The 19,965-nt window shown below is 36.8% G+C and overlaps 1 protein-coding gene across 1 annotated transcript in view; it reads right to left on the reverse strand.

Annotated features, from left to right (window-relative positions):
* The window catches only part of LOC124408281, a 114,719-nt gene that overhangs the window by 19,374 nt on the left and 75,380 nt on the right, over positions 1-19,965 (reverse strand). Inside the window, exons 4-5 of the mRNA XM_046885118.1 lie at positions 16,135-16,312; positions 3,562-3,674 (exon numbers count right to left, since the gene is read on the reverse strand). Of these exons, the coding sequence (XP_046741074.1) occupies positions 3,562-3,674; positions 16,135-16,312 (291 nt within the window). The remainder of the gene's footprint in view (positions 1-3,561; positions 3,675-16,134; positions 16,313-19,965) is intronic.

Genomic DNA, 19,965 nt, shown 5'->3' on the forward strand with positions numbered 1-19,965 from the left:
AACCGGAAGTTCAAATTAAACGAGACATGGCAGTTTTTCACGTCCATCATTTAGTTGTAAAATCCTGTAAGTTTCAGATTTTTTTCATCGAGCCATTTCCGAGATTATCGCTAGAGTTTGTCGGAGAGACCGACTGACCGAAATTTTTCCAAAAACCTGTTTTTCGGATTCCAGATGTACGAAAACGCGAAGATTCGTTGAAATTAGAAAAATTGACTATCTTCCGAAACCAATACCTATAATTTTCTCACATTACCAAAGATGATGAAAAGTAAACAATTTCCAAAATTTACAAGGCATAAATTCCATTTCGCCAGTTTTGCATTTACAACTGATTCATATATTCAGAAATTATAGAGCAGAAAGAAAACAACGTGGTTAATTTGGTATACATGAGTAGATAGATATTATACATAACATAAACCTTCCGAATATATTCAATCTATTCAGCGAGGAATTTCAACATCCCGAATTTCGGTGGCTGATCGGAATTCGGAACTAATATTTGAACGATCGCTATAGAGTCGTCTGTGTGAGGGCTTCTCTGCACTCGCAGTTGCGGAACTCTCAAGATTATACGAATATAGTTGGTTTACAGTATAACGTCAGCTGCACCTGGGTATAATCTGCAATCTCGTCGAACAATTATAGTATGCAAATCAGCGTTCTTGCTTCGCATCACTCCCAGGTCTGTTTGAATTTATACGATGATTGATTTGCCAAATGGATTCGGTTCGCTCCTTTCTTACGCTCCTAGACGCTTAACCCCCTTAAAGGAGAGAAAACTCTGAGCGAAAATTTTCAACAAATTTATTGTGTACCACAAAAATGACCAAATGATTAACTACGATCAATCGTGGTGGAGTAAGAAAAAAAAAAAAAAAAAAAATTCTGCAACGGTTTGAAAATTCAAAAATTTGTAAATATTTAAAAAAGGGAAATTCAATTGCTCGCAAAACTTGCAAAGTAGCTGCAGGTAACGAGACACCAAAAAAGCCTTATCGCAAACCGGACTTGAACCCCGTTGGATGACGTAACGTGGGGTGGAAGGAATTGTTGTTTGTTTTTTTATTTATCGCAAAAAAACAAAAAAAAAAAAAAAACGCCGGGGATTCTTGAGGTGTGCGAAGGGGATTGCAGAGCTGCGATATTTGTATCGCATAACGTGAACGAAGGGGAGGCCATCGCTAAAAAGGGACCGTCTGAAGTGTGACGCGCGGTAAAAATGCCAGGCGAAAAGGCAAATAATGTTATACGATATGCTTCAACCTGTAACCATTTTTCGAAGACGTTGGTACTGGAGTGAGACGTGGTTTGACTTTACAGATATATATATCCGATCCACCCTAGTTGTTTAAAAAGAAAGTAGAAACAACGATTGTCTAGGATTGAGGTAACCCTGGTGTTCAGTTTTTGGTTTCGAAATTGTTGGAAAGAGTAAAGAAAAGAATTTTAAGACAAATTTTCTGGATTAATTGTTGTTAGGATAATTCCTGAATTTATTTATTTATTTTCTTTTAATTTCAATTTTTTCTCTCTATTTGATTACTAGATCTTTTAGATCTTTGTCAGAATATATCGAAACAAGAATCGTGAGAATTTGGAATTAAGGAATTATATGCATATTGAAAACTGGGGAAATTAAGGGTGAACAAAAATTTTTTATTTACGTCGTCGGAAGTGAGGAGAATTAAAAAGGATGAAGAAAAACGGTGGGATCCTTCTGCGAATCCTTCAACGTTCTTATTTCGTCTTCGGTAGAGTTCAATCGTCGTCGTCAGCTACAGTTTACCAGAAAAGAATCAAACTGCGGTTTAGTGTTACTGCAGGCATCGATCAACCGATACACCGACTGAGGTTCAGTCGTCCGAAGGTAAACTGAACTTAGGCACATAAGACCGCAAGAATTCTTCAATCCGCCTGGACAACCGGTCGAGGGGATCGAATTACGGTATTCCAGGAGTATCCGAGCGTGAAATGCGAGTATCCAAAAAAGAAAAAGGATGAAAAAAAAATCGAACGCGGTTGAACAGTCTTTGTGAAAACTTATGGTTTGTAAATTTTGTAAATTGTTTACTTTTTATCATCTTTGGTGATGTGAGAAAATTATAAGTATTGGTTTTGGTCGATAGTCAATTTTTCTAATTTCAACAAATCTTCAAGTTTTCGTACATCTGGAATTCGAAAAACAGGTTTTTGGAAAAAATTTCGGTCTGTCGGTCTCTCCGACAAACTCTAGCGATGATCTCGGAAACGGCTCGATGAAAAAAATCTAAAACTTACAGGATTTTACAACTAAACGATGAACGTGAAAAACTGCCATGTTTCGTTTAATTTGAACTTCCGGTTCTACCGGAAATAAATCGATTCTAAATATTTTACCGTAAAACATGAACTCCTTCCTCCTTATCACTTTTTCGAAATAAACGATTACATTTTTCGCATTTTATATACTTACTTTAAAAAAAAAAAAAAAAATGTACAAATTTATTGTTTTTCATAAATTTTTTTCATTCCAATTTTTCTTCCTCAACTTTTACATTTAACCTCCTATTTCTATCAGTTTCAGATTTTTCATTCGGTTCTTCTCGATACCATCGCCGAAGTTTGTCTTACATACCGTCAGACTCTTCCCCCCTTTCATTACATCCCTAAAAAGTATCGCGAAAAAACTGTTTTCCCGACTATTTTTCATCCCCTTTAAAGAATTACCCCGAGCTTAGAGTCTGTGTTCTGTTATGTTATATATCTCCGAGTTCACAGTTCTACGTAAAAACACGACATGTTAACGGGAATGTAAACGTCAAAAATAGAGACACGATCGTGACGGGAGAGGAGTCCCGACGTTTCTGTCTCCCTGCAGTTACACTTTTTCATCCCGCCTGACTGCGGGAGGAATTTAAGCTCATATCCTATACTGATTTAACCTACACCAGTAGGTATATAATAAGACCTACCAGTAAATTAGTTGAAGAAAAAAAAAGCTACGCGTGAATATATCGGTTCAAAAAAAAAAAAAAAAAAAAAAAAATTGTTTAAAAAGAAAAAGAAAATCAACGATAAAGTGACAAACGGTGACCTGGATTTCTCGAAATTGAGGAGATGAGATTTCGGGGGTCAATTATCGAAGCTGCGCTGCGCGGTAATTCTTTTTAAATCTAATAGCTGGTTGATAAATCTATCCCCCGAACTCGGGGGTTCGTTTCTGCTCCCGCAGAGTCACGTATGGGCGGGTAGTTACGGGTAGTAGTTAAGGGGGGGGCTGAGATCCTCGTCGAGCTGTTTCTAAAGGGAAAAACATTACTGTCAGTGGCACGCGGAGGCACTAAAACAACCCCCCGATGGTGCTGGACTATTTTTGGCTAATTTAAGAGCTACTCGAATACCAATGATTTCCCATTTCTCGCGTGACGCGAGAACTTGGTTCAGCAGGGGCGGCGAATAAAGAGACCCGATCATCATCATCGTCGCCGTCTCTTATATCGATTAGATCTAGGCACGTGGTGGTGGTGTATGGTTTTTAATGTGTTTAATGTGTGTTTGTGTGTTTCTCGTACTCACTTCCAAAATACGACGGAAATTATGGCGGCCATTAGCAGCAGGATGACGGCGCTCGTGATTATCAACGCTGTGCTTTGGAGCGACGGATTTGTGTGGTAGGAGGCGTCTATCATCTGTAAACAGAACACAACAACGATATTTACTCGGTGAGATTATGATGATGATGATGATGATGATGATGATGATTATTCATTTCAAGTAATTTATCGAGGAACAGATTTTGCATCTTTCGAAGGTTGTTTTTTGATCCGTTTTTTAACATTTTCTTTTCAATTTTTTCCTCCGACGATATATGAAAACGAGTTAACGGATTTCAGTGATTTTCGTCTCAATCGACGCGCGTTTTTTAAGCTTAGTACTGATTAGATTTTGGCTTTGATCGGTTTGATTGCTGTTACAATCGATTAAATAACAAAATTCCAAAAAATCAAATTAACAATTATAATAACCTGAGAACGGATGTATCGATTTGAATAAAAATTGTTACCGTGAAATTTTTTGGCTCTCTAATCACGGATCTGAGGTCAGATTTGAAAAATTTAAATTTGGAATTTTCAAAAAACTGTAAAAATAAAAAAAAAATAAGAACATTTGGATTCTGATGAAAACTAGTCCTCGTCGGTTTGTCGGATGGCTGATCAGGAATCTGAAGTCAGATTACAAAATCCAAAATGGTGATCCAATACGATAATATTTCATTATAATGGATAACATATTACTTTCCCATACTTCAAAAAAAAAAAAAAAAAAAAAAAAAAAAATTAACGCAACAATCTATTCGTGCGAATTTAGCAACGAATTAAAAATACAAAAATTTCACGACAGTCGGAACCAAAAAAACGAAAAACAGGGAAATTCACAGCAGAATAAAGGAGAGAAGGAGAAAAAAAAAAAGATGTAAAGGGCAGGGGGAATAAGGGGAGGGGGGTGAATTTCAGCGAGGTTCAAGCGCCAAGTTTAGTTCAAGGCTCTTCGCCGGAGAGGAAACTCCGTCGAAAGTATATGGAAATTTATGTAAGCCGAGTGCTATGGTGGCGGGGTAATCTTTACCACGCGCTTTCGGCGCCGTGGAGTTATATTATACAGACACCGGTTATTCGTCCGTTGTAGGTGTATATATATATTATATATATTATATATGTGTATACCATACTACATAGTATACATAGATATCTGTACGAAAATTTATGTGTGTGTGTATGTCTATATATGTATATAAACGAGTGCAGGGTCCGATCGGATAAGTTGTTTGTTTGCTTTGGGGGTAGTAATATTTGTAATTAATAATGCGGTTAATAAGATCTAAATTTTACCTGTAAATTTTCACCGCTTCCAAATCCCATAACGAGATTTTATTCCATCGATTAATCATCCCACCGCGAAGTAAACGGAATGAAGGAAAATTTTTTTTTTTTTTCCACTCAAGAGTGTTTAAAATTACATAATAACGGAAAAGTTGTTACTGATTTTTTTTTTATTGCAAAATTCCCCAACTTTACCACCACGTTATATTTATTTTTTTTTTTGTTACATTTTTGGTAATTTTTTATATGCAAAATTTTCGCTTACTCACTCTTTTGTTCACTCGGTTTAGTATTAAAAATTGAACCTCGAACCATCGAGGAAAAGAGAATGTTATCTGTATTTATAAATTGTATTTTATATTTTGTATGTAATTTTTACGTGTTTTGAAACTGACTGATATCCGAAATATTAAAATTTACGCGAGCTCAAGATTTCAAGAGCTTGGATAATCTGATAACTTTTTTTGGTTTTCTCCTCTCGACTCAAACGCCGAATCTTTCGATCTTACGGGACGAGGATGACGAGGGATCGAGTTTTGGGCTGCTGGCTTTTGCCCCCCCCCCCCCCCCCCCCCCCCCCACCCCCGTGACAGAGATCCCTGCAGGGGTGGTGATTCGGCGTGTATACAGTGCGGATCGGTTGTTTGGTAGTTTGCCAAGAAAAGCAGCATTTATCAGACGCTACCGAGAGAGAGAGTGAGATAAAGAGAGAGAGAAGGGGGGTGGGAGAGCGAGAGAGAATACCCGAAAGATCTTGTGTGTGTTCGCTTTTCTCTCCTCCTCCTTCTCCTTCTCCTTCTCCTTCTTCTTCTTCTTCGCAGTGAGCCAGCGTTGCTCATCACTCATCATTACGGAGATATTAATGGCGTCCGCTAATGGATTCAGCCGAGACCCCATCCCGCGCCAAACTAAGAGAATCCTACACTCCCTTTCCCTTTCCCTTTCCCTCTCCCTCATCCTTTTCCTTTTCCTTTTCCTCTTCCTCTTCCTCATCCTTGGTTCTCCAGCTTTTTCTTTCGAAAAATTGGAAAGCCACCGACGAATCGTATCACCGAGCTTTTATACCCAGCTTTCTTTTATACTCTCCTCACTCACTCTCTCTCTCTCTTTCTATTTCTTTCCTCCCTTCTTCCCACCCCCGTTTCATATTCCAACTCACCCCGCCAAACTCCGGGAAAAAGAGAGAAAGAGAAAGACTCTCGTCTTCGACTCGATTCGTGTCATAAGGCTGTGGGTTGTCGTATTGATCGGTCCCTCGGTGTCTCTCTTCGTCTTATTTCTTCCTCTGCATTTTCTCTTCGTCTTATTTTCGAAAAGCAGACGAAAAAAAAGAATCGGAGAGAGAGAGAGAGAGAGAGAGAGAGAGAGAGAGGGAAGTGGTCGGTTTTCAACCGATCCTACAACTAAACGAAATAATAAGGAACCTCGATTCAATCCCTTGCCGTGTAACCCGGGGCTCTCAGACATTACCCGATGCCAATTAAACGATCCAATTAACCCAAGCCAGCGAGCTGCGAGCGCAAGAAAATCACGAACTTATACTCGAGGATGCCGAGATGTTCCTCGATTTCATCGGTGAGAAATCGATTGATAATTGCTAAATAAAAATAGTGGGAATCAATATCTCCTCCCCCCCTCCCCTTTTCTTTAAAACTTTTTTCACAGTCTCAAAACGGGACGAAACTTCAACCCTTAGGTGAATCGTTTAAACAAAAAACACCGCAACAGCAAAAGGAAAGAAGGATTTCCTCAAGAAGGAAAAAAAAAGACAAACAATTAATCAACAAAATATTTACAACTTATGACTATCGAAGAATAAAAAAATTCTGAACGATATAAAATCAGTGATTATTGCTAATCGATTGTAAAAAGAATAATATTATTTTTCAAATTCATCTATAAATATATATATATAAAAAAAAAAAAAAAAAAAAAAAAAAAAAAAAAAAAAAAAACTTTTTATGCAAGCGATCAGATCGTAATTATCAATTTATTGAATTATTTACAATTTAGTAATTATATTACATACCTATCAATTAAATAACTGGACCACAATTTCTATGTAATTTAAATTCGTTGGTGAAAAATAGTAACAAACTGCAGTGCACAGATAGGGTATAGGTATAGAATTTCGTTCGCAATTCGTCCCGCAGTTTTATTAGCATAAAGTGAATTTCGAATCGTCAACAATGTCGAACCGAATTGAAAATTGTCTCGTCGATTTAGCCATCGAGTTCACGCATACGTATACCTACGCATAATAGATAGTTATAATGTGTATAACTATATGTATGTACATGTATGTGTTAGTTGATACGCGTTTTCCCGCACCCGCTACTGTTCCTGTTCCTGCACGTTCTCGCAATGCCGGCAATCCGTAATTACACGATTGTCCAAAAATTTGCATAGGTTACACGTGCCGACGTTTCGATTCTGGACTGTAAACAGGATCACCGAACGGATTCTGCGCAACCTTTACCCGACCTCCTCCCCCACCATCCCCCCAAAAAAAACCCTTTTCTAAACGCCCCTGAATGGCATTCAAAATCGCGGAAAAAGTTCGTGGTTATCAGGCGAGGCACGCGAGACGCGTTACGCTTGCGATTTGTTGTTTTCTTTTGCTCGTTTATTGTCGAAAGAAAGACGGATAAATTTTATTGTTCATCGTCATTCTGAATTGACTATGTTCAATAGTCTAGGTTCGTATGCGATTAATCGATAAACCGTAAAAAAATTCGTTTCGATACGTTTTTTCCTCTCTCACCGATATCATAGTTATATACACAGAATATTACCGACTGGGCTCGACTTGACCGAGCTTGCGGCAGCCATTTTGTTTCTTTATCATACTAAGATTTATTTATCAACGTAAAAAAGACAAAAGCAAAGATTCTGTTTATTACTCGATGTATATAATCAAAATTGATTTTCTTAAATATAACCTCAAAAAAAAAAAAAAAAAAAGTATTTTTTGTTGACCCGTGTTATTAGTTAGTAAATAAATTACAATTGTGAATCCATACGATCGATCAATTAATCATTCAGTTCTATCGTTAACTGATTCAATTTTTTTTTTTTTTAGATCAGGTTGTTTTTTCGCATTTACGCACAAGATCGGTATTACATTGATGTCGTGGGTAGGGTGCTAATGAGGAACAATGAGGTTACGTTCACCTACTACGAATCTGCAGCAGGGAATGTTTACCCATTCCTGCCTCCCCCCCACCCCCCACCCCCTCCTTGAATTTCCCATCCCCTGCCTTACCGGAGGAGAAATTACTAACGAACGCTGAAGCCGAGAATATTGTTCACGAGGGATTAAGGTAAAACCGCAGAATCTGTCCTGAGCCTTGCAGCCAGCAGCCACGGGCTTCTCGTTCTTTGCAGGGACTTCATGAGATAGGCCTCTCATTTCCTCCTCGAATTAGTTCCCCACAATTTTCAGCATCCCCAATCGGAACGCGGAATTTCACTTTCACCCCTCGTCTCACTTATTACGATAAATATGTGCGTGTTTTGAAGCGTAATTTTTTTTAGAAAATAAAAGAACGGGAATTGAAATCGAAGGACAAAATTGCGTTGCTTATTATCGTAAGATTAATTATATTGATGTTGTGTTATTTTCTTTCTTTCGCACGTGAATGTACGTTTAAATTTAGACGACGTTTCGCCGCGATGTATGTAACCCAAAAAATGTTGACATTTTTTAGGTTACGTTCATGACGGTTGGTCACCCTTTAACGCATGCGCATTAAACTACAGCAGAAAACGGAATACTAAATAAACTAAAAGCTTTATAACTCCAAAACTACTGAACCGATTTTGATTATTTTTTATTCTGTGTGTAGCTACAACGTCTGGTCAGATTTTAGGCTATATCGTATAATTTTTTCTCGAAAAAAATTCGACTCTTTTATTTCTCAAAATTAAAAATTGACAGGACAAAATGTGAATTTCTCCATGTTTAGAGCCAATTGCCAGAGAGTTAAAGGCTGGAAATTTATTTTTTGGTAATTTTATAACCAAAGATTAAACAGATCGAATCAAAAAAAGGTCAATAATTGGGAAGGGTCGATAACTGGTGCACTTGCCTTGTGGAGGTGTCTAATAGTTTTCCTACAAGAAGCGTTCGATGATATTCGAGGGCGAAGCCGCGACGGGTTTCTAGTTCATACTTACATAACTGTAAGCAACGATGATAATTAAATAACTACGAAATCCTGATTGAAAGAAAAGAAGAGAGAACTGATCGGGCATATAAATTTCCGAGTGCAGAGAAGACGGGGGAGAGAAATTCGGACACGCGCGTGATTCGGGTGAAAATAGCAGGATAGAAGGGGGTTGAAAACGTCAAAGAATCGGGCCGATATATCCGGGAGGAAGTGAGCCGGGAGGGTTACATAATTCAGGGTCCTTTACCGAGAAGGAGGGAGACCAGGATCTCGTTCAAAGTCTCCTCTGTACAAGCCAACAGAAGATTTGACGCCGGGTTAGACATCTAGATCGAGATCCGATCGAGCGGATCTTTAAACGGGAAACGAGGAGGACGAGGACGAGGACGACTCCCGTCTTTGCACTGTATCCTTTGACGTTCTTCGATAGTTCAAAGGACCCCCTGCAACCTCTTGCGTTTAGAATAAGTCTTGCGAGCGATCGGGAACTCGCTTCAAGGGGTTGCTGCAGCAAGGGGTAAAAAAAAAAAAAAAAAAAAAAAAACGAAACTGATCCGTAATCGAAGGTTAGCTACAACCAAAAGCCTGCAGAAAAACAGACCAAACGTTTCCAGGACAGATTTCCGAGCGATGCAAAAGGAACCGCAAAAACGTTAAGGAGGTTCATCGGACAAGATTTGATTGTTTCAAATATTTTTCCTAAGTCTGTACATAATATATAAAAAAAAAAAAAATTCTAATTAGTAAGAAATTCGTCGATATGTAAATGACGAATGAAAGTTGATAGAAACGTAAAAAAATAAAAAATAAACTAATAAAGTGTATCTTTGGATCTTGTCATTTGAGTACCTAATCACACGCTTCACCGTTTGAGCGATTAGAATTGGGGCCACGCGGTCCCTTCCTTGGGATTGAACTCTGCCCTGCACCGGTTTTACTTGAAAGTGTAAACATCCCAGTTTCCAAGCTCTGTAGAGTGAGCGAACGCCTAGTTATAGTTTCTATACCGAGATTCGTGTTGTCTCTGGTCTGTCGCTGGGTATACATACATGTTTCATGTATACACGCGACCACGTCTAATTATAAACCCGCGGTGCCACTGCGGAGAAACTCAGCGTCTGCACTCTCACCCACGAATTACGATACCTATACTCCATATAACGGCTAATGGTGGGCTCCTAGGGACATATTTTCTTCTTCTTACTTTCATTAACACAACTGACTCAATACCAATCGCGACTGTCAGAAAATGTCCCTAGAAACCCACAGCTAACAGTGGAATCCTAGGGACATTTTTTTATTCTCTCTTTCATTGAGCAACTGATTCAATACCAATCGCAACTGTCAGAAAAAATATCTCTAGGAGCCCACAGCTAGCGTTGGGCTTCTAGGGACATTTTCCTTTTTCTTTCTTTCACTGAGCAACAGACTCTATACCAATCAGGCGATAACTATAGGACAATAAGGTTCGAACGACTTGACACAAGTGCATAAGGTGCACACTCACACCTCACGGACACAGAGTACTTACGATAAAAATCGGAGAACGAAGCTTTGTGCAAATGCGAGAGCTGGGATTAGCCGGATTGATTTATGCAAAGCGATAACCGGTAACTCGAGGCCGAGCTGCGGCATCGACACCACGCTGTATGATTTATTTCCGATTTTCTATATGCATGGTGGTATACCTGCTGTACCAGTTCAAAATGCACTCTGCATTACAGGCGCTAGGTGTGTTTGTGTGTGTGTATGTCTGTAGCTAAATAATGCATGATTTTCTGTTGGCTTTACTCTGTACGTGTATTAAATAATAATTCTATACCTAATATATAGAAACGATAATGAATGTTTAATACTTTTGCAAATGTATGACAACGTAAATGCGTATCTATATTCTGTATATCAAATGTAAAAATTTTTTAGTGCAATTTTTGCATTATTTGATTCTCTGTTCTTTTCCAAGCTAACTAACTAAGTATTTCCCTCGGTATTCCGATTTGCCCCCCTCCCCCCCCCCCCCCTATATCAGTTTCCGAAAAAAACAACACAAAAAATAAATAAACAAAAATTTCCATGCTTTATACAAAACACCGTGTAGCTTGAAAACAAAAAAAAAAAAAAAAAGGGTAGAAAAAGAAACAGCTTTGTAAATTGAAATTATTGAGTTCTCATAGAATTTTTCTATTATTTTCAAATCCGATTACAATCGACGAGTAAGCATGACCGGAAATATGCCGCAAGAAAATTTGAATTCTTCATAAAAAAAAAATGAAAGTGAAATTTGACAAGAAAAAGTGATGGTGAAATAGTTGGAAAAATTGAGGAAGAAATAAAACAAAAACAGAAAAAAAAAATTGGTATTAAAAATGAATATAAATCGTTTTCCAGTATAAGGGATTATTCTTCAACTTTTAACGAGTAAAACACAAGTGGCTTTATATCCAGATATATAATAAAATAAGATGAATAACAATGGACGGTAGGATTTAACCGGTAGCGGCAATTACGGGATTCTATAACGTTATAGCCACGGTTCTAGCTGGATCGTCCTGTAGTTTATACCCTGCACTTCTGCAGTGTTTAAGGGTGCATGTACATATATATATATATATATATGGGCTGACTGTCTATTTAGCTATATACGTATAAGTTTGGGTATAAACTGCATCGCAGCCCCAAAGGTGAGATAAAATTTTCGTCTTTTTCTCGATAATTTTGGAAAAAGGGATCTTTTCGTTTTTCAACCCCCCTCCCCACCGTCTGTATTTTTCTCTTCCTCGCTTTTTTCTTCTTTTGGACTAGTTTTGCGTGCCCTGTTCCAGATCCCGGGGGTCTTTCGTAGGTAGTCGGTAACAAAGCCTGGATTCCCAGGCGCAATAAAGCCACCCCCGAATCGCTTTAGCGCAAAAACGTATCAGGGGCGTCGGGAGTGCCGTTTGGTGCCTCCGGCTCTCCTCCCCCTCCTCGTCAGTAACCTGCAGCCGTGGGGTTAGTCACCTGCTTTCCGTGCTGTACAACCTCTGTTCGTGACGTTTGCACAACCGCCGACGCACACAGAGACACAAACATCGCGTTATTATAATACACCCTCAACGACTCTGCAGGAAACTCGAGGGTTCAAAACTTACCCCAACTCCAACCCTCAACGTGTCTGCTTTTGCGGTGCTAAAATTTAAATTAAAATTTCACCCAGAGAGAGAGAGAGAGAGAGAGAGAGAGGGAGGGAGGGAGGGTGAGAGAAGAAAATGAGAAGAATTTTAACTCGAAGAAGAAAAAGAAGAAGAAGAAGGAGAAAAAAAAAACTGCAGCCTATAGAACGTAAAATATTTGAAGAAAAAAGTGAAATGCAAAAACGAAAGAAGGTAAAAATTTCACAACAATTCAAAGAATAATAAAACCGATAATTTGCAAATTAATTATTATTACACAGTATAGGTAGAGTAAAACTTTTCTGCTACATATAGGTATAGTATTTGATACAATATATACCTAATTCTTATTACAATACCGTGGAGGAATTTTCTGATACACGTACGTCTGATGCATATTTCAAAGTTTGAAATGTGCGCTTGAATATCAGACGGGATTATTTTGTTTGTCATTATTTTTGAACAACGAGAGGCCCGAGACACGACCCGCGCGTGTATTTTGACTTTTTCGATATGCGTCCCTCTGTTTTTTTTCCCTCAGGTTTTATCTTTATAGCAGGAAGGACGCGATATCAATATTTTATACGCTCAAGTTAAACCGGCCCTGGCCTGAAAAAGGAACGTAATATCCGTCTACTATACGATAATACGCGCGTATCCAGCTTTGCCGTTAGATATAAGAATATGTGAAACATAGATCAAAGAGATACGAGGAATATATACGAAATCCAAGTTTTCTTCCTGTTCTTTTTTTTTTTTTTCTTTTTTTTTTTCACTCTTCTTCTTTGCTTTTCTTTCCTGTCTCTTTTATTTTCTCCTCTGTTTCTTCTTCTTCTTCTTCTTCTTCTCATGTATCAATTTACCAACCCCCCCTCTCCCCCCAATTTTTTTTTCTACCCCCTCTGACGATCAGGCGATATTAAAATATACTTTTGTTTTTTTCGCGTCAATATTTAAGAACGATATGAAATTCTTATTTCACCTTTTTTTTTTTTTGGTAATCACGTACCCGAATATTAATTTTATTTTTTCGATTAAAAAATTTTATTTTCGAATCGTCACTTTCGTCTCATCATTCTTTTTATTGAGTTTGGAAAAACGAAATTTAAAATAAACGCATGCTAGTTTCTATTTTACATGAAATACGAAAATTGAACAAATTTTTTGAAGATCTAGTTGTAAGAAGAAGAAGAAAAAATAAACAATCTTTGTTACTTCGACGATATTATCCAAACAAATTTTTCTATTTTACATTACATACACTTGTCGTAATACGAAAAATCGTGTCGATTGATTTTCTTATAATTGATTAAAAAAAAAAACCAGGGACAACGCAGTAAAAAAAAAAAAAAAAAAAAAACAAATAAATAAAAACGATCAACCTCCAAGAGAAAAAAGAAAAAAAAAATAAATAAAAATAAGAAAACAAGACGCGGCGATGATCAGGCAAAAAAGCTCGCTGCCTCCAATTACTGTTAATGATGTAAAATTGTCAAGCGATAATGGGACCTCAGTAGATGATAGTTGCGGCTGAACGACCGACACGTGTTCCATCTATTAATAGTTAAAGTATAGTTTTTACTCCCGCATATCTGTATGCATGTACATACGTACATTCGAAGAACTACTAGGTAGATTAAAGAAATGCCTGGGGCTTAATTTTTCGGGAGAATTTTTGTTCCACCGTAAATATTTATAATAATAATCAACCGAAAGAGAGGGAGAGAGAGAGAGAGAGAAATAAAAAAAGAGACGGATAAAAGGGATAAAACGAAAAGAAAAAGAAGGAGAAAAACCGGAAACTCGACGTCAACGCTTCCGCGAGCACAACCCTTTCTTTCTCTCTCTATCTCTCTCTCGTTTTTCAACCCAGTGAAAAAGCTCGGAACAATATAATAAGTGTGTAAGTCACCTTTTGTGGATGAATTGTGTTTTTATTCAAAGCGAGCGCCGTTCGTTCTGCAGCTCGCTCGACTAATTATTGGACTTGAACTTGCAGCTTTGCAGCAACGGAAGCAGAACAAATTCAAATCATATTACAAGTTGTATTGTTATTATTATTATTATTATTATTATTATTTTATACACCGTCGCTTTTATTTTACTTCACTCTTTATATACTCATAGGTATCTGTTTGTATCATACTTTTTTCTTTCATCTCGAACTGACTTGTTTATATGCAAATATATGTAGAATAATATATTTATATTTTTTCTCTAAAGGCCATCTAAAAACAAAAGTTAAAAAAAAAAAAAAAAAAAAAAAAAAAGCTTTAATTTAGATCATTAATAAGAAAGTTATGAACAAAAAACTAAAAAAAAGAGTAATTTTTTTGAAAATTGTAAATTTTTTTTTAACACGTTATTAAAAAAATTTCAAAATTTACCAGAATGGCTCTTTTGAGGGGTACTAAAAAATATTCAAACCGTCCGATTTGGCGTGGAACGCCCCATATACGTTATATATGTTATATACTGAATTATACTAATTATTTAAAACCGTGCATTATTAACTTATTCTACGCTTACGGTATAGCATATAAATTAATTATAAATGACTGCAAAAAACGCGTCCATCGTGTAATTTTCGCGTTTATAATTTGCACCTGACGAATGATTAGCGAAATCAGATATATTTTTTCCATTTTTTTCTTTTAACCGAAAATTTATCATTCCATCTATCATTTTGTCCTTTTTTTTTTTAAACACAAAATTTATTATTCCATCGAGTTAATTGCGTCATCTTTCTGATCGAAAGTCGCCATTCTCGCGAATCTACTTTGCACGAGGAAGCTCAACGATTCCCTTAATTCTTCTTGCCTGATTTTTTTTTCTTTTCTCTCTTTTTCTTTTTCCTCCCCTGCGATTTTTCGTCAAGAGAGGGCGTAGCAATGTTCATCCGCGAGTGGTTCTCCCTTATTTTACCTCGCCTCGTGTACGTTTTATCACCTCATAGTCGAGAACACGGGTTACAGGAATCTTTTTGCAAACCGCTGGCCTTTTGCTCGAGCGATTATGTCGTTTATTTTTTTTTTCCTCCCCCTTGTTATACACACGCGGCAACGACAAGATGATTTTCCCTCTTCTTGCAGATCCTCTTTCTGAGATTCTTTTCTTTTTGTTATTAGACAAAAAACGCTTATATCGTTTTCTTCGTAATCTTCTTCTCGCGGTTTGCTTTTTGTTTTCTTTTTTTTCTTCTCCCCCTTCCCTCGCGGATATCAAAGAGCATTTTTGACATTCTTACGCGACATTCTTTCCACGATGAAAAACTTCACCGGGGGGTATCTTTTGACTCGGCTCTAAGGTCCGCAGTTATAGATCTACAATGATCTACAGCTATATCTCGGCAACTGTAACACGCTTTTAGAATTTTTCCTCATTGCTATGATACTTTCTTCTCTCTTTCACGATCTACTCGACTTCACTTTTGTCCCTTCGAGACAAACGCGCGTAGCATAATTATTTATGTGAAAAGGAGTAAAATTTTTTTTCAAAAAATTCCGACGATATTAACCAAAAAAATATTTTCTACCCCTGTTTTTTCACCTTTCAGAATTTTTTTTTCTCTTAATTCGTGCTTCCAACCATAGAGGGATGTACGAAGAACATTTCCACTAAATTTCAAGTAAATCGGTCCATCAGAACTTGAGACATCACGTCAACCGTATCGAAAAAAGTAGTTTCGAAAAAAACACGTTCAAAAATTCGTTCCAACCAAACCGGTTTCGTCGGCGGGTCAAAAAAATAACTCTTAACTTCGAGAATAATTTGAATTTCGAAAAATCCTCTAAGAGGCTTATTCTTAAAGGTCTAAACTTTGAAAATATGAAGTGAAAAAAAAAATCAAAACCCCATAAATTTTTCTTTCATTTTTTCTCTCGGTGCGATTTAAGCAAACTTTTTCAAAATCTTTTTTTTTTTTCCCAAATCGGCAATATCACTCACCGGAATCGCGACGCAATCCTCGAGTTCGGCGAGGGGTGCCTCGGAGCAGAATGTACCCTCGGTTAAAAATGGCGGCCGAGGCGGTGGTGGCAACCGGAATTCCGGTGGAGGTCCTGGACACTCGGGGCACTCCGTACCTTCCAGCGTCTCCAGCTCCTCCATCCTCCTCGTCGGCGTACTGAAACGATTTAAAAAAAGACTATTTTACTTAGGCGTTCAACAAAATTTCAGATTCTGAGTGGAATTATTTATCGGGATTAATTTGTTTCTCACGAGGTCAAACGATCGATGCTTCATAATTATATTACTATATATATATATATATAACATATAAAAATATACGTTATATTCATATTTTGAATACTTTCGAAAGTGATTCTCTTTTTTTTTTTTAAGTTACTAACTTCAACCTCTTACTTTTTTTTATTTATTTTTTTCCTTTACTCTATTTGCATTTGTCACTTGCATAATGATATTTCGGTATTATCTAAGAGGAAATATAATGTTTGATATAGATCTATACACAGCATGAATTGTGAATCGATCGAATATAAATAACATTTTAATAATTTTCTAATTTCATCGTACATATAATATTGCGCGATATGCGATCCTGTTGCTGCTGTTACTGCTTCACGCCGAATTCAAACTTCTACTTTTCTCTGTTTTTATTTCTCCCCCTCCCCCTTTTTTTCCTACCCTTTAAACAGGGATAATCGAAAATTCGTCAACTGGATTTAATTTCGGAGCGACAGATTCGCAACCGTATCGCAATGGACTGAAATTTTTTGTGAAAATAATCTACTTCGGTATTAAATTTAATTTTTCACTCAATTTACTCTGTACAATACATTTCAACGTTAATGATATACGTTTGTTAATTAATAATAATAACGTTCTTCAAATCAATCCAATTTCCTAAGAAACGAATAAGAAAAAAACAAATTTTCTTTTTTTTCCCACATCGCTGCACGGTTAAAGAAATTTTAGCAATTAAATTTTAATTAATAATATATATCTTTGAAACGGATAAATCTATAGTTCAATATATAAAAAACCATTTCCTCAAATCAGTCGAATCCCTCGACGGATATATATAAAAAAAAAAAAAAAAATACACCGATTTTGTTGCAGGACGTAAAAAAGTGACTATTTTTTTTTTTGAATTTTGGAAAAATGACAGAAAACAAAAAACTTTTGACTAATTCGTCGACAAGTGATTTGAAAAATGAAAGATAATATTCCGTTAGAAACAATTAATGAATGCTAATTTTTTTTTTTAAATTCGTGCTTCTGGTGGGATCGATGCGCGAATGAAACGGAGGATAATAAAGAAGCGATAAATTAATAGTAAAATAGCGATTTGAATTTCAAGAGGTAAAATCGAGACGAGAGTTTCAAACGTTGGGGTCTCGTTAGTCGGATGACAAACTACCCTGTAATCGCAGCTCCGTACGAGTCTGGGGGTGGTAGGTATATGCTAATACAAATTCTAACCGTGTACAAACGGTTAATTACCGTCTTATAACGAATCGGTCACGCCTGTCTTGACCGCGTTGGTAACCACCGCGCAAATTAATTGCAGGCTCTCGCGTTTCAGGGCACTCGGCTCGATTCGACTATAAGTACAGCACGTGGATGATGATATTCCAACAGCCACCCTCTGGGGGGTGCCATAATCAAAAATGGCGCCTCTTTCAACGTTATCATAATTGCCGGTTGTCGAGAAACCGAAACTCGCGACGCTATGCTATGGTGTTGTAAATTTAGGGGGGGGGGGGGGGGGGGGGGGTGTGGTTTTTTTATACGCAATAAAAAATTTATCGCTCGTCTATCAGGGTGTCCAGTTATTTGGTGAAAACGTGACTCCCTAAGAATTCCAGATTTTTTTTAGATAAGAATCATTATTTATTCGGTTTGTTATCGTGTAAACAATAAATGAAAAATACAATAGTTATACGAACAAGAATATTTTATATTCGACTAAAGCACAGTTTATATTGCGAGCTGAATTTGTAAGAGCTTGTTAGAACGTACAATTTTTTTTTTTTAAGAAATGAGGACTTGGTTCATGATCATTGCCTGAAAGTTGATATGATTTTCCAACAAATTTTTAACTCAATGCTGCGATTGTAAGGAAAAAAAAGGTGTTTTGAAAAACGTAAGAAAATGTTAGACGGTTTAAATTTCATTTCTTTTTTTTTTTTTTCGCCCATGATTTTCAAAGTTTTCAAATAAACTTACGACGTGTATCGACAATTTTTAACGATCAAAATTGTGAAGGAGTTTTTTTTTTAGACAGTTTTAATTATGCGATCGACTCGAACGATCGTTTCATAATATTTCTTCACATTAGCTATTTTACACCATTTTTTCATTAAAAATTTAACCAAATTTAAACAATTTTCTAAGTGGATAAATTTATTTATTTTTTCTATTTTCCCCGAAATAGTCAATCGTAGAATGAGAATATGAAGAAGAAACTTACTAGTAAGAGTTCGATTTTTCGTTGAAAATAATATCGTTGTAAAAGCAAACCGCAAGCTTATATATGTATACACATAACAGGATATAACAATTTAAACACTGAATATAAAAATGTTGATGTAATAAATTACACTTCACGCAGGCGTATTAAACATACACACATACATTAACACATCAAAATTTTTACGAGCATTGATGTATATAATAACTTGAAAAAAGTTATGACATATCCAGAAAGAAAAAAAGAAAAAAAATCAAGAAAACTAATCTTTCAAAGAATTTCAGCAAACTTAGTTATATTTAATTTCCGCTTATAACAATTTATTCAAAAAATTGTAAAATAGCTTAACATTTTACATTATAAATATAAAAAATTTCGAAACAAATTCAACCAAAAACGTATTACTTGAGCTTTTGCAAATTTCCTGAAAAGCAAAATAACGGTATTGCAGGTTCGCGTTTCGCGAGGTCCGAGGCAAAATTAGTTACCACCCAACCACCCCCCACCCCCGGAGGGCCTAAGTTAAATTTTACTCCCCCTAGATTTAGTGCTACAAAGTTGTTCAGCAGCTACTGGCGGAGCTGCGCTTGGGTCGGTTCAAAGTTGCAAGGTCTGGTTTATGGAACCGCTCGTAAATCGGTCGACGGGTTTCGAGTTGCTGTTGTTGATGCTTCTGCTGCTGCTGCTGCTGTTGCTGTTGCTTGGCTGGCTGGATGGAATTATATGGGACGAAGGTGAGGAAACTTTAGGGACGGCTACTCCATTTAGGACTGGTGAAAAATTTGCAAAATAATTGGAAAAAAAAAAAAAAAAAACAATCGATAAGAATTTACCTTCACGAAAAACGGAAAGTCACACCTGCGTAATACCTTTCAACCCGTTTTGTGGAAGAGAAAAAAACCGAGGTTAGTCCTACGGGATCTGGTTTATTGAATTGCCCGCGACACAATTCCTCCCCGCGTCCCAAGCCTCTCTGCCTCTGCCCTTACACGCTTACACCTTAAACTCACAACGGCTTTTACGACATTCCTTGTCGTCGTCGAAAGTTTTTCACCGTTGACGTTGCGAACGAGCGAAGAACCCGCACTTTTACAAAAAACGACTTGCAGGTAGGTGCGACGTGAATTTTTCTTTTTTCTTTTTTTTTTCACCCACTTTTTTTTAGGTCGAGGAGGGGGTTAAAGTATCGCGTTAGAGAATGAAATTTTTTTTTTTGTTTTATTTCATTCTTACAATACGGGTATAATATTACATTTAAGTATGTTAATAACGATTTTGTAAACCTGTAGAATTTTATGGTGGAAATTAGAGTTTCCTTAGTTCATCATCGTCGTCGTCTGTGT

This window comes from Diprion similis, chromosome 7 (assembly GCF_021155765.1).
Source record: "Diprion similis isolate iyDipSimi1 chromosome 7, iyDipSimi1.1, whole genome shotgun sequence".
Lineage (NCBI taxonomy): Eukaryota > Metazoa > Arthropoda > Insecta > Hymenoptera > Diprionidae > Diprion > Diprion similis.